The sequence below is a fragment of the Centruroides sculpturatus genome, unplaced genomic scaffold (assembly GCF_000671375.1).
Source record: "Centruroides sculpturatus isolate CEXI.00-Female unplaced genomic scaffold, Cexi_2.0 scaffold588, whole genome shotgun sequence".
NCBI lineage: Eukaryota > Metazoa > Arthropoda > Arachnida > Scorpiones > Buthidae > Centruroides > Centruroides sculpturatus.
In genome coordinates this window covers 122162-137504 of record NW_019384816.1, presented here as the reverse complement: position 1 = coordinate 137504, position 15343 = coordinate 122162, and the positions used below count along the sequence as shown (strand labels likewise).

At 30.1% G+C, this 15343-nt stretch overlaps 1 protein-coding gene across 1 annotated transcript in view; it reads left to right on the top strand.

Moving 5' to 3' along the window:
* The window catches only part of LOC111629841 (bifunctional heparan sulfate N-deacetylase/N-sulfotransferase 3-like), a 38149-nt gene extending 31824 nt beyond the window's left edge, over positions 1-6325 (top strand). The window contains exons 12-15 of the mRNA XM_023373750.1: positions 1240-1414; positions 1483-1653; positions 2331-2440; positions 2520-6325. Coding sequence (XP_023229518.1) covers positions 1240-1414; positions 1483-1653; positions 2331-2440; positions 2520-2739 — 676 coding nt within the window. The 3' untranslated portion in view covers positions 2740-6325. The remainder of the gene's footprint in view (positions 1-1239; positions 1415-1482; positions 1654-2330; positions 2441-2519) is intronic.
* Positions 6326-15343: the final 9018 nt, after the last annotated feature.

Below are 15343 nucleotides of genomic sequence, written 5' to 3'. Positions count from 1 at the left end.
GTATTATCGCTGAGATGGAAACAATGTTAAAATTATGGCGTAATAATCAAGTAAATGTGAAAAATTGTAAAATAATATAGGCCTAATTTGTTATACATATGTATTATCTAAGATTTTATTAAACATTTTTTTCTAAATTATTGTTTTCTTTAGTCTCCGGCCCCAATTAAAAATTATTTGTATGTATTTATATGTGAAATTATACCCCAACTTATGCAAATTCAACTTATGCGGTTACCGCTAGGTCCCACCTATCGCGTAAGTTTGGGGTATTACTGTACTTGTTAATTGGGCAGCAACTTTCAGACTGCAGTCCTATACATTCCCACTGTTGTTCATCCATCCATCCTTCATTAATCTCAAGAATGGAGTTACATAGATGAAAATCAAGACCAGATATGGAAAGCTGATGGACCAGAAGTTGATGTGATTTTCTTAAATTAAAAGATGATTAAAATTGTAGCTCATCATTGTGATAATGTCACAATAAATACATTCATTTTTTTAGTGTTGCCACCTTTTCAAAATTGCTGACCCAGACAATAGGTTTGTTCCAACACAAGTCTCTGACTGGTTGAATTTGAAACCGTATGAGGCATGCACAATGTCATTTTACAGCAAGAACTGAACAATGCGCATGTCAGTTTTAAACCAGTTAGGGACTTCTGTTGGAACAAACCTAATATTTGTCAGAGATATTTGAAAGTTAGAATTTTAAAAGTACATTTTTGTCACTCATAACCTGGGATAAGATGGGGATAAGTTTGACTAGGGGTGTGAAGTTAGTCTTTAACTGTTAAAATAAAATTCTCACAAATATTTTTATAAATTTATTTTGTTTTATCATAATTTCTACAAAAACCAGACAAATTAACAATTAATCCGGACCATGAGTTTAAAAATGGGCTTGTCTGGATGAAAACCGGCCTGGTGGAAACACTAATTTTTTTTCTATTAAAATGTTATTGCACAAAAAGAAATAAAGTTATAATGTAAATATATTATTAACTTACAGAATATTTTGTGTCATTTTTCATGTGCCATATACAGTCACTTGGCTTGAATGTATTTATAGTATGATTGTGAAATTCATGTTTGATAATGAGTCATAAAATGATAAGTTTCATTTCTCTTATAAAGTGTCACTAACAAATTATTAGTTTTCAAATTGCAATATGTTTGAACATTCATTTGCTTTTAAAAAATATATTTCATTTATTTAAAAATAACTTTTTACAGGTATATGAATTTCTTTCCCGTTCCAAAAAATTCCACTGATAAATACTTATTTGAAAAGAGTTCCACATATTTTGATGGAGATTTGGTACCTATGAGAGCCCATGCTTTACTTCCCACTGCCAAACTCGTAACGATTCTTATTAGTCCCATTAAAAGAGCATACTCATGGTATCAGGTAAGTTAAAAAAGATGAAATATTTAATTTAGACATGTATTTTTTAAATAAGTGTTTGTATTTTGTAGCACATGCGTGCTCATCGAGATGTGGTAGCATTAAATTATACATTTTATAAAGTTGTCACTGCCAATGACCATGCACCAAAGCCATTACGAGAACTCAGGAATCGTTGCCTCATTCCAGGAATGTATGCCCAACATCTGGATAGATGGTTAAATTTTTATTCTCCATTGCAAGTGAGTATGAATTATTGATTTAGTTCCAATTTTCATTATATAGTGAACTCCCACAAACTCTCAGAGCTAGATAGAAGTTTTATACTGTATACGAGCCACTTCATTCTCTGCACAAATTTTAATTTTTCTCCATATTTTTCTGGACATCTCCCATGTTTGCTTGGAAGTCATTAAAACAGTTTCTGATAGCTGTTTTTGGGCCTTCATTATAGTAAAGCAAAGTTAAGAATATAAAAATATGCTATTAGGTTTGACTTAAAAAAAAAGGAAGACAGTCTCATGCATGGAGACTTTTTGATCATTCTAGACTTCTTGCAAGAATGCAACATATTTTGCTCATAAATAAAATATATTTTTATGAAAAGATGGACAGGTTGGTTGGTTGATAGATGTTTATTGGCACAAGAGCCATACAGGCTATGTTGCACCATGTCAAAAGGTAAAACTGTATAAATATATATTCTATAAAATATTAAATATACAAACTATAACAAGCATATATAACTATACAGATGGAGAGAAGAGAAAGATTTTTTTACCTCCGTTTTTTTTTTCAAGTAGTTGCTACAAGTTTTAGAAAACATTTTAAATAGTGACAGTATTATTTCACTATCTTCATAACAAAATAGACAAATATTAAAATAAGCAAATATTTAAATTTTTTTCTTTTTTTTCAGTTAATGATTATCGATGGTGAAGAATTAAAATTAGATCCAGTTACAGTAATGAATAAACTTCAGCATTTTCTGAAAATTAAACCTTTCCTTGATTACAGAGATCACTTAAGGTAAATATATTAAAGTTAAATTTTACTTTAGTACAAAATTTTGATATTCATATAAAAACATAAATGATATAACTCTCAGATATGATTCAAGAAAAGGATTTTTCTGCCAAGTTATTCCTCAAAACAGCATCAAGTGTTTAGGTAGGAGTAAAGGTCGTCAATATCCACCAATGGAGCCAAGAGCTGAGAAATTTCTCAAGACTTTTTATCTTTCTCACAATGTGGCCCTTTCAAAACTTCTGACCAGATTAAGGCAACCAGTTCCATCTTGGCTGGAAAAAGATCTCTCGCACGGATAGCCATTTGTTCCATTTGTGATACAGATTAGTGCACATAAAAATGTAAGGGGAAACATACTGCCATGAAGTAGTCCCTTTAATCAAAAAAATAAATAGTAAAAGCCAAACTCTCTGGGTTATATTGTGCCATGAATAAACATAATGTTGCTGAACATCCTTGAAGAAAAGCCAAGCAAAACGAAGTTTGAAGTATGTAAATGAAGCTTCTGTCGAACATTTAAAACCAATTGGTGAATTTATATATGTGGTAGACTGTATAAATTATATTTTATTGATGTTAACGTTGAGAAAAATATCTACAATTCTATGAATGATTTAATTGTTCAAATTTCTTAATTAAAGAAAAAAGAATGAATTATTTTTTCTTAAAGAAGAAAAACAAAACTGTATTTAAATCAAAATCTATTTAGAAAGCTATTTTCTCTGAATCGAATGATAAGTTTTGATTTAGAAACAAGAAAAAAATACAATTATCTCTATAAATTTCAGATAACAATTGTGAAGTGTCTCAGAAATATCTTAAGTTCTAATAAAAATTAAAATGATATTTGTTTAATAAAATTTTGATTCCAGTTTTAATGCAGAATAAAAGAAAAAGCAAAATTTTAATTTTTTTCTATTTAAAAAATAAAATTTAAAGTTAAAAAAAATCAAAATTTAGACAAATTTTAATGTATTTTCTAATAATTCAAAACAATGAGCCTTTGTAATCCAGCAATAATTTGTGAACAAATGAATATTTTCAGCCATTTTAAATGGCCATCTTCAGATTCCAGAGTATAAAGAATTCAAAATACAAAAGCTACAGAATATAAATGCACAGTAGAAGACAAATGCTTACATTCTGTAACGTTTTACATTTTAAATTCTTTAGATTCTAGACCCTGAAGATTGCCATTTAAAATGGCTGAAAACATTTTAGTTTTTTAATTATTGCTGGATTACAAAAGTTCTTTGATTTGTACTTTTTTTGTCTCTTGTACTTTATAATTTTCTGTATCTAATTTTGATATATAATTGACCTCAGAATTAACTTAGACCAACAATTAAGTTGTACAAGTTGCAAAATTTCTTTAATTTTAACCATATGAATAGGAATATACCAATTGACTTATAAATTTATGATAAATTAATCATAACAGAAAATTGAACAAGAAAGTTAACATCTTTGATTATGAACAGTATTTGTTATCAGGAAGAATTATTGAAATTTTAAAAGGAATAAATTACGTAAAAACATTTAAGTTATTTCGATAAATAATTAAAACTTAAAAATTTTATTACTGATTTTATATAGTTTGTCTAAAATATAATACTTTCATTTCTAGTATTCTTTAGTATAGAGTCTCTTAATCATATTTATAAGTAAAATACATTACATGGATACTAATGCAATCATATTTCCTATTGATTATTAACCAGTTTAGACATATCTACTCATATTATATTACCTACATAACCTATACTTGATTTTTTGTATTCTTCCATCTGCAAAATCTTTATTTTCTATCTATTATAAATTTGGCAAGGCTTACAATGAAATCAATCAGGTGTTGAGCAATGGAATTTGATATATCAAGACTAGTTTATCCAACTTCTTAAGGCTTCAGCTCATAATTAAACTAGATCCCTCAGAGTAGCAAGTTGCTAGATTTTTGCCATCTTGTCAATTCAGTCATATAATATGCAATATATTACATATATATGAATCAAAAAGTCTATACTCACAAAAGAAGCTTATTTTTAAATGATATGTAGAATGTTTTTTAAGGGCATGTTCAGTATATTTCTTCAACCTCCAGATATCTTTACAGATGAAGTTGTTTATTCTCCATATAATCTATTGAATACAAAACATCTCTCTTTATGTGTCAATATATTAATCCCCATTGATTGTATCAAATACAAAGAACATAATATTTTGTCTGTAAAAAGGTTAAAAGTAAAAATGTTGAATATATTCTTTGAAAATATATACTACATAGGGATGAATTGTGGTATGAGGCAGCTACGACTGGCCTCAGACAGCAATTTTTGACAGGTGGAACTTTTTCTAATGATTTTTAAAACTATCAATACTTTGAATGTCTTATCATAAAAATAAAAATGTGCAAAGCTGCAAAGACACAACAATAGTAGCAACTTTTGACATCTAATATGGAGATATTTCACAGGATATCTAACAGCATACAAACCTAATAAAATTGTCTTAATTTCATAAGATTTTGATTGATGCTGGTTTTGATTAATTTTGTTATAATTAATGTTTTGATCAATGCATGGCACTAATAGAAGGGTTGTGTGTCGTGCTCCCTCCTGCAACAGCATCCCCATATTAGATGTCACGAGCCACCATTGCACAACAATGCAAGTTTTTATTCCATTATTAATTTCATGTACAGGCCAACTCAGACAGGTGGTTACATGTTTGATCTCGTAACATGTTAACACAATTTGATTTACAGTGAATGAGTGGCATTTGATGTTGAAAGTGATATTGAAATCATATTTTGTCAGTCTCAGATCTTCCCAGTCAGCAAATGTCCACTCTGCAACTGTAACTTGCTGTTATATCCTCTGCCATCATGGATACTGATACAGGTACTTTTTATGTAACTTAAGTACTGTATATGACTTCTTAGAAAGACAACTTCTTCAAATGTCATTTACCAGTTCCCCATAATCATATAATATAGAAGAAACACCAGGACACAAGAGATCAAACATGTAGCTAACTTTCTGACTCACCCTGTACAATGGGGCAACATTTGCCTCATTGTCTCACTTATTTTACACCACCTGGCACTGCTGATGCTACATATTATTTGAATATAAATTTCTTTTATGATTCTACACTTTTCAGACACTCAATAGATTATATAGCCTATACATTTATTTATTTAACAGCTTTTAAAACAAAAAAGTAAACAAGCATTTAGTTATGTGAAATGTAACTGATATCTCAGAGGCATATTTGTTGATACTTGATTATGCCTTGCTGCTTTCATAAGTGATATTATTTACATTAATTTAATTTAAATAAGTAACTGTCATAACATTAAAAGTGTCTCAAACAGGTTATTTGATAGCCTCATTTTGAAGGCTCAAATATTAGTTGATAATTGTCAGTTAACTCTGATATTACACTTCAGGATAAATTTGCAGTTTGGAGTTGTTAATAATCAAACATAATTTTGTGAAAAATGTTAAAATTTAAAGTTCTTTTGCACTTAAGATTTCTCCAAATGATCCAGTTGTTCTTATTCTTGTCATAGTTCTACAATATTATCTCATTGAAGATTCCAATATCATGGAAAAACATTTGTTTCTTTTGAGATTTTAAGTTTCAAGACTGGAAACGTATGCTAGATATTGTTTGTTTATTAACAACTTATTTATTCAGTTTATATATATATATATATATATATACAGTTTAAGTGTATAAGTTAATTTATTTTCCGAGTTTCTGTCAATTAAAATAAATAAATTTTTCCTGATAACAACAACTGTTTCTATTTGAAACACTCACAAAAATCACTTTCCTTAACAAATTTAATAAACAGGAATTAAAATAAATATACATTCCTCCAACATTTGATATTAATTAACTAATTATATATATATATAATAATAATTCTGAAAGTTTTAATTAAAGTGATATTTATAAATATCATTAAAATATTAAAGAAATCTAATTAAGATTTCATTAATAAAAAATAACAACAATAAAATCAAAACTAATAAATTTTCTTTTATAAAAAGGTAATTTAAAATATAATTTTTAAGATTTTAAATTTATAATTTTATAAACATTTTAAGAATTGGAAAAATCCAAATCTTGTCTCCATCCATAAAATATCTGCTCCTTAATTCAAAAAATTTCCATTTGTTTTTGTGGATAGGAATATTGACAAATTTTTACTATCCACAATTTTAAGTTGTATATAAAATAATTTCTCTTAAAAGAGAAAACATTTTTACAAATTAATAATATGTAATTTTGAAGTTGTAATATTTGTAAAAGGTAATATCTATAAAAAGATATCAGAGACCTAAGAAGTGTTACAATTTACTACTGAAATTGTCTCTAAATTACAATAAAAACTTAGTTTAATTTGTGTAAAATGTTCTTAAATTGGGAACTTTATAAATATGAATATTTTGTTTTTTTTTATGTAAATCAGATAAATGTATAAGCACAATGTCAATATGACTAAATGCCTAATCTGAAGTTATGAGAGTAGCAACACAAACACATTGAGTGCATCATATGGTACAAACTCATTCAGTAAATAGTGTCACTGAAGAAATTTGTATCATGTGTCCTCAAAACATTTGTGTTCCTGTTTGTGGTTGTGACTCGAGTTACCTGTATGTATAATAGCATAACTTGAGATTAACTTGAGTGTGCATCAAGTTTAGGTATCCTGTGCAAAGTGTATAGAGCTACCAATTGATAAGAAAAGCAAACTAATTTGCAACAAATATCCAAAATTTTAAATTGTTATTTTGTTTAAAACTGATTAAAGAATTACACTAGAATAAGTTTTAAAATCCAGTTTATAGCTGGAATACTGAGTATATATTGTTATTCTACTCGAGTTTTTGTTAATTTTCTGCACATTAACTGTTTTTAGTAACAGTTTCTATCTTTCTCAGAAGGAACCAAAAATGATAAATACTTATTATTCTTGTAAAAAAAGGTTTCAATAAACTGATTGAGTACTTTTAAAAATCACTAAAATCTATGATTGGCAAGTGCTAAAAAAACTGTCATTGCTTTCTCAGAATATACGAATAAGAAATGAGGATTTTACTAAAAATGATAAAAAATATATTAATTATTAGGATAATAATAAATAAAGTTTTCTTCAGTATCAGATCAATGGTAAGACACCTTGAACCGGTAAAAGTGATTTTTGTCATATCTGCTTCAGAATGGGTTGCTAACAGAGAGTACTTCTTGTGCTGGCACTCTCATATGAACTATTTATAAACAACTAATCTACATTTTCTTTATTTAGTTTATTATTTTTAATCCTTTTTTCTCTCTTTGAACATTTTTGGACACTCATTTTGCCAACCCTCTCACTTTGCTGCTTAAAGCAGTTTGGGCTATACCAAAGAGTGCGGCCAATAAACAATTCTCTAGTGCTTAAAGCAGTGCTTTGTTGCCTTATCCATTGAGATGATCCTGGCTTTCTAGGTTACAATAATAATTTTATACTTTTGAAAACATGCAGAATTTAACATTTTAAGATAATCCACTAATACATTTCTTTTATTTCTGTTTTAAATTGGACTAGGTTTATTCATGAAATTTCCATTCCTTCTAAGTTATAATTTATCTTTTATTTATCATCATTGTTATATCCAAGCTGCACTCAGACTGAGTAATGTAAATAATAAATAAGAAAAGAAAAAAAAAAGATTATTTCTCTTGGTTAATTCAAACCAAGAGAAATAATTATAATCTGCATTATCTTTGAATATATATCTCTTGAAATAAAAAGATTTTTAAATATTAACTAATTATTACATATCTAAAATAAACTTAAACTATAAATTTCATTCAATATTAATTTATAATAACTTCATAATCCAATAACATTGGATTATGGAGTCACATTTACTTCATAAACTGTTTTTATCTGACATAAAATCTTTGAAATGAATGCATATATATTTCAAATAAATCTATAAATCAAACTTATTCTTTTATAACAATAATAATTAAGAATTTCAGTTGAAGAGTTTATGAACACTAAAGAACACATTCAATAAACAGATTTTCATTTTGCCATTGGCATTAACAGGAATTTATACAAGGAATTATTCCTGAAATGAATAAAAATACCGTCAGCATTATGGCGCTTAAACTATATAAAATAAAGGTATAAGAATGAAATTTACTTACATTAAGTAAAAATATAAAAGTTACTTCTTTGCATAATTATAAAATAAGCTTTTTCATTCTTTTATATTGATATTTTAAGAAGTTTAGAGACAATTTCATAATATATGCTTTCTATNACAGTTCTGATGAATGATATGGCCACCACGTTTACCCAATATTAACCCAATTGAGCAGTTATGGGGCAAGGTGGAGAGGTTCATTTGCACCCAGAATCCCACATATATAAATATCAAGAAACTGTGGCAGATATTTGACAGCATGGTTCAATATTTCTCCAAAATTCATCTGTCCACTTGTGGTATCAAAGTCACATTAAGTTGCCAGACTAGAAAGCAGTGGCATGCCATACTTGGAAGCTGTGGTAGCCCTGTTTCCCTTGTATTTTCTAAAATATGAAATAATCGCACAATATGTATTTATATTTGAACGTATCTTATTGCAAATTTCTATACTACATGTGAAAAAAACAATAAGATTGCTATTATATATTCGTATATGGATATTCCCAATGGAAGCACTGTATTGTTGAATACAGGACAGCTTCCACGACGAAAATATTTGAATAGTGTAAAACAGCCAAATTATAGGCATTCACTCATGCGCTTTACTGAGCACCATAACGCTTCCAATGATTCTATCCAGGACCAGTTCCGGGCTGTTAGCCGCCTGCCTGCCTGCTAGATATTTGGCCACCCTCACCCATTGGTATAGCCAGAGTTTTGTTATGGGGGCCTAGTAGAGGTCAACCGAATATTGATATCAATTTATCCGATTAGTTATTGCAACCAGACTGTATAGTTGTACCATGTTGTAAGCTGATACACTGATTACAACATTAATGATATAGTCTATTGTTTTATTATTTAAATACATTAAAAAATGAGAAAATAAGTGTTGCAGGCTATGGACACAAGACATAAGATAATTTCTCTTTGGCAAGTTGCATTAACAAGTAAGGAATATATAAATACTATTATAAAATGCTTTTATACTAAATGTATTAGTATTTTAAATAGATTTTAAACAGATGAAGTGAAAAAAGCACCAGCCTGTCTTTCTAGGGATCTGGTTTGGAGTCAGAATCAGCTACTTTCACAAGTAAGTTGATCTGGATACCTTGGGCCTCATTCTCATCATCCAAACCCATTTGGGCCTGGCTGAACCCATCATGAGCAAAGAAAAGGCCTTCTTCATGCCTGCAAAGCAGAGAATTGAAAACATTAATGTATTCTAATTTAAAAATTAAAATATTAACTAACTATAATATATATTCTGCATATTTTTTAGACATTTACACTTTCTTTAATACCTAAAAAATACCAAAATAAAGGATTTTTGTATACACAGAAAAATAAATAAAACTATGTATTATTAAATTAAAATATTTCTGCCTTAAATATAATAAAAGCCTTAAAAATTCAGCTGTCATACTTCAAAAAAATTATATATATGTATATATAATTTTTTCTTGCTTTTTTCAAGATAATTATTTAATAAATTAATTAAGTCCTCTACTCAGGGACAAGTGAAAAATGTCATTTTTTAAACCTGTTCTTGCTGCTTGTAAAATGTGAGTGCATTGATATTATGGTATGTAGATTTAAAAAATTATAATAGAGGAATTTTTTGGATTTTGGTTTGTCTTCCTACATATATATATATATAATATACAGTAAATTTACTGTATAAATAAATATGTATATAATTATAAAAACTGTGTAAAAATATCAGCAAAAAATGTTAAAAAATAAATGATTGTTTTTTCATTACTGTATTTTATTTTTTCTTAAGTTTTAGACACAAAAAGGAAATACTCTGTTGTATATTTTAAATATATATTCAAATGCCAAAAGTCATGGGATAGCAATATGTAAATTTTGATGTTGCACACCATGTGATTGCTTAGACAAATGCAAGATTTTTGTAAGCTGTATGGTGTTATCTTTTAAATGCATAAGGTGTAACAGCTGTCAGGCTGATTATGGCAAGGTGATGTGAATTATTAAAGTTTGAACAGCACATGATAATGGGTATCAGAGAGATGGGAAATTCCATATCTGAAATTGTGTAAACATTTAGCATCCTTGATCCATTGTGTCATGCATGCACCAGGAATACCTGATGGTAAGTATTTCTATTCATTGGGAACAGCCGTATCTGGCTAGAATTGTCCACAATAATAGACAAGCAGCACTAGCTCAAATTACATCTGAATTCAATGCAGGAGGTATCAAAGACATATCCAGGAGATCAGTGCAATGTAGTTTAGCATCCAAGGGATTTAGGATCAGAAGACTTACCACAGTCCCTCTGTTAATGTCATGACATCAAGCATAGTGTCTCAGTTGACTCATAACACAGTAATTGGATCCTGGAGGACTGGAATAATGTGGTATGGTCTGATGAATCATGGTATAAATTGTTTCAGGCTGATGCTGGGGTTTGGGTATGAAGCTATGGACTCAAGTTGTCAATATGGCACTGTGCAAGCTGGCAGTGGTTCTATATAGGTGTGGAGTGTGTTTACCATTATAAACACACCCCACACCTATTGGTCCACTGATTGGGTCCACTGGTCTTGCTAAACATGTCATGTTAAGTTGCCCAATGGCCACTTTTAACCCTTCATGGCTTTCATGTACCCCATGACAATGGAATCTTCCCACAGAATAATGTACCATATCAGCGGGCCCAAATTTACCAGAACTGGTTTGATGAGCATTTTGGACAGTTCTGATGAATGATATGGCCACCACGTTTACCCAATATTAACCCAATTGAGCAGTTATGGGGCAAGGTGGAGAGGTTCATTTGCACCCAGAATCCCACATATATAAATATCAAGAAACTGTGGCAGATATTTGACAGCATGGTTCAATATTTCTCCAAAATTCATCTGTCCACTTGTGGTATCAAAGTCACATTAAGTTGCCAGACTAGAAAGCAGTGGCATGCCATACTTGGAAGCTGTGGTAGCCCTGTTTCCCTTGTATTTTCTAAAATATGAAATAATCGCACAATATGTATTTATATTTGAACGTATCTTATTGCAAATTTCTATACTACATGTGAAAAAAACAATAAGATTGCTATTATATATTCGTATATGGATATTCCCAATGGAAGCGCTGTATTGTTGAATACAGGACAGCTTCCACGACGAAAATATTTGAATAGTGTAAAACAGCCAAATTATAGGCATTCACTCATGCGCTTTACTGAGCACCATAACGCTTCCAATGATTCTATCCAGGACCAGTTCCGGGCTGTTAGCCGCCTGCCTGCCTGCTAGATATTTGGCCACCCTCACCCATTGGTATAGCCAGAGTTTTGTTATGGGGGCCTAGTAGAGGTCAACCTGACACAAAATTGAATTATTTCAAATTATTGTTCATTAAAATGAAATTTCCATAAGAATCGACAATAACTTAACACACTTAAAATATGAAACTTTCTTTAATCATACATTCTCGTAACATTAATATCAAACTCTAGCAATGCCTTAAACAAAAATTAACCAATCAATTATTTTTTTTTTTAACATTCTTTAATATAGTTCACCGTCTTTAATCTAGATATAGACCAGAGGTGGCCAACAGTTTTTTTCCTCCGGGCCGAATTGGAAAGAAAACTTTTTTCACTGCCCGAACCAGAGGCGGTCCTAGCAAGATTTTCAGGTGATGTGAGATCTTATTGTATCGTCACCCTGTAGAGACTAAACTGTACATAGAGGTTACAGATACACTTTTGTTTTTTTTTTTTATGTATTCAGAACTTCTCAATCTTATAACCTCACATTGTCAGGTTGTAAAGAATTATCGCGGATCCATTCAAGCAATTATTAGAAGTTCAATCCAATCTTAATAGATTCAAAAATTGTTTTGTTGGTTGGCCTTGCCTACTATTTTCAAACAAAATTAGTGTATGGAATATGAATGGCTTTGACGATTTAAATAATTTGAGTAAAGCTGGCAAAAGACACTCCAAACGAGAAGACAGAGAGGTTTTATTTTACAGACTATAAAGCGGGAACACGTGGCAGCGATGCCGATGTGTAAACTATATAACACACCCTGGTGGTGGAAGTCCGGCATAACAAAAATTAAATATTTTTCTTTTAACAGATTTTTTCGTAAAATTGAAGCAATTTGGAAATCAAAGCGGAATAGAATTTAACATTAGTTAACAATATAAAATAAATGTTGAAAATTATAACGAGATAATTACGGCTAATAAATATATCTAAATTAATAGATGTTATACAGTATGTTTTTTTCTCAAAGCAAGAATTGGCATTTAGAAGGCACTGGGAATCTATTGAATCTAATAACACAGGTAATTATATTGAACTTGTTTATTTATTAAGTACGTCAGAAAATCTATTAAAAAGACATTTAAAGAAGTTTACGGTTTTTACTGGCTTATCGAACAAATGAATACGAATGGACCCTAGAGGCCTGCCACTGCTAGAGAGAATGCTACACAATATCAGGTAGCTATCCCATTTGGCATGTGATTGTATATGCATTTTTGTATACATATATTTTACATTAAAATTCCTTTATTTGTATTAATTAATGTTAAAGTTCAGTTTAAATTAATGTTGAAACAGAATTATATGCGTTTGGCATGATATAACAAACAGAAATAAATAACACAATATAAATTGTAGCTATGTGTCGATTCCGCATGACACGTTCGAACATGTAAGCCGAATAATAGTGTGGGGGGAGTGAGTAATCGAGAGTTGCGTGGCGCTCAAACAAAAGACGAATCGACGAGATTTGAAAATTGCTTAACTCCGGATTCGCGTAAGTCGAGGTATTACTGTACTTAAAGTTATGAAACTAGGTATTAAGTATTTGCAACGTTACCTATGAGAAGGAATTTTAATATTATAAGGCAGATACTGTATCTAATAATCGATATTATCCATTTAGTGAGCATTAATTAACTTACATCCTCCGGCAATTAGTGGATTCTAATTATCCATAGTTTACCAAGAAATCGCGTTTGTCAAATATTTACTTTGAGATAAATTATAATGGGCCAACCCTGTTTTACCATTAGACGAACTTAGGCAATCGTCTAGGGCAGGGATGGCACATATTTTTGAATCCGCGTGTCATATAGTGAGCCTGATCATCATTAAAAATATTTATGAATGTCGAAGTTTGAACTTGCAATAAGTAGATTTAAAGAAACGAAATGAAAATTCTTTAATTTGGAGTAAATGCAAAGAAACTGATTGAAAAAGGATGATCAGATGACAAACCAAAAGGATTATTGAAAAAGATGGGTAATAAACGAAAATGTTATGACACGTTACATGTCAGTTGATTCTACCAACGTGCCATTTTACACACTCATGCTACCTCTGGCCTAGGGGAACCAAGATAAATAAAGGAAAAATAGATCATTATAACTTTTACATTTTTTAATTCCAGAAAAATACTGTTTACTTGAATGGTAATTGTGTAAACTATTTATTATTATTATTATTATTCGGAAAATTTTTTATTTTGTTTTTATTATGAAAGGGCGCTTTTTCGCGCGCTTTTCGGTGAATCGTCTGTTGTTGTCGCCATCTTGTTTAGTGTAGTACCGGATTCAAGAGGGATCAAAACCGTATTGTCTGAGTGATTTAAGAGTGTTTAAATCAATAAAGATCGTTTTGTTGTGCAATTATTGTGGTTTCATATAAAGTCTATTTTCAATGTAAACATATGGTCAGTCGAGGCGGATTGTGTAGTGGATTTCTGCTGGATTGAAAATTTTTGAAACTTTCTACTACGTGCATTAGTGTTCAATTTTCTGGATTAACTCCGCAGAAACAGGATTCAATACGCTCGAGCAAGTGAGTTGGCCTTTTATTATTACTTATTATCATGGAGGGTCTTAAGTGTTCGTTAATGAAAACGAAAGTACGCCTTCCGTGAGTCACGTGAGTCTGACAGACCCGGCGCGAACTTTAGTTAACATTTTTTAATATTAAATCTTTTTTTTTTAATTTGAAAAAATTAATATTCCTCTAACTTTCTAACTCGATCAACATGCTGTTAAAATTTATTGCATAGCAATGCTCACTTTTGAGAAAAAAAATAATAACTTTGGGTCTGACGGACCCATGCGACTCACGATGAGGGTAAAAAAACGAAGTAATTCGTCGCCGTTGCCGATAGCGAGTGTCGCAATAAGTTTATCGCGTTTAAGTTGTCGCGCGGTGTCTATTAATTAAATCCTATAATATCGTTATTTATTTATATTTTTCTATTTTTGTTTTTTTTTTGTTTGTCATAATATTGTTTTGAAAAGTAAGTAATGTTTTATTAATTTTTAATTATTTCAATTGTTATTTTATTTTCATCATATAATTTTTATATATTAACTAGCTGCAAGGACCCGCTTCGCTGGGTTTTTATTTGTTCGTACGTTTGTATGTAATATAGTTTTTTTTTATATATAAAAGACTGTTTTTCTAAGTTCAGGTAACCCCCGTATAACACGGCACTTCTATAGCACGGATTCGCTCTAACACGGTTCGAGAATTGGTACCATCCCCCGTATAACACGGTACTTTTATAGCACGGATTCACTCTGACACGGTTCGAGAAATGGGTAAAACCCTCGTACAACATGAAATGTAATAAATTTTTACATACTTAAGTACTAATAGTTCACGAAAAT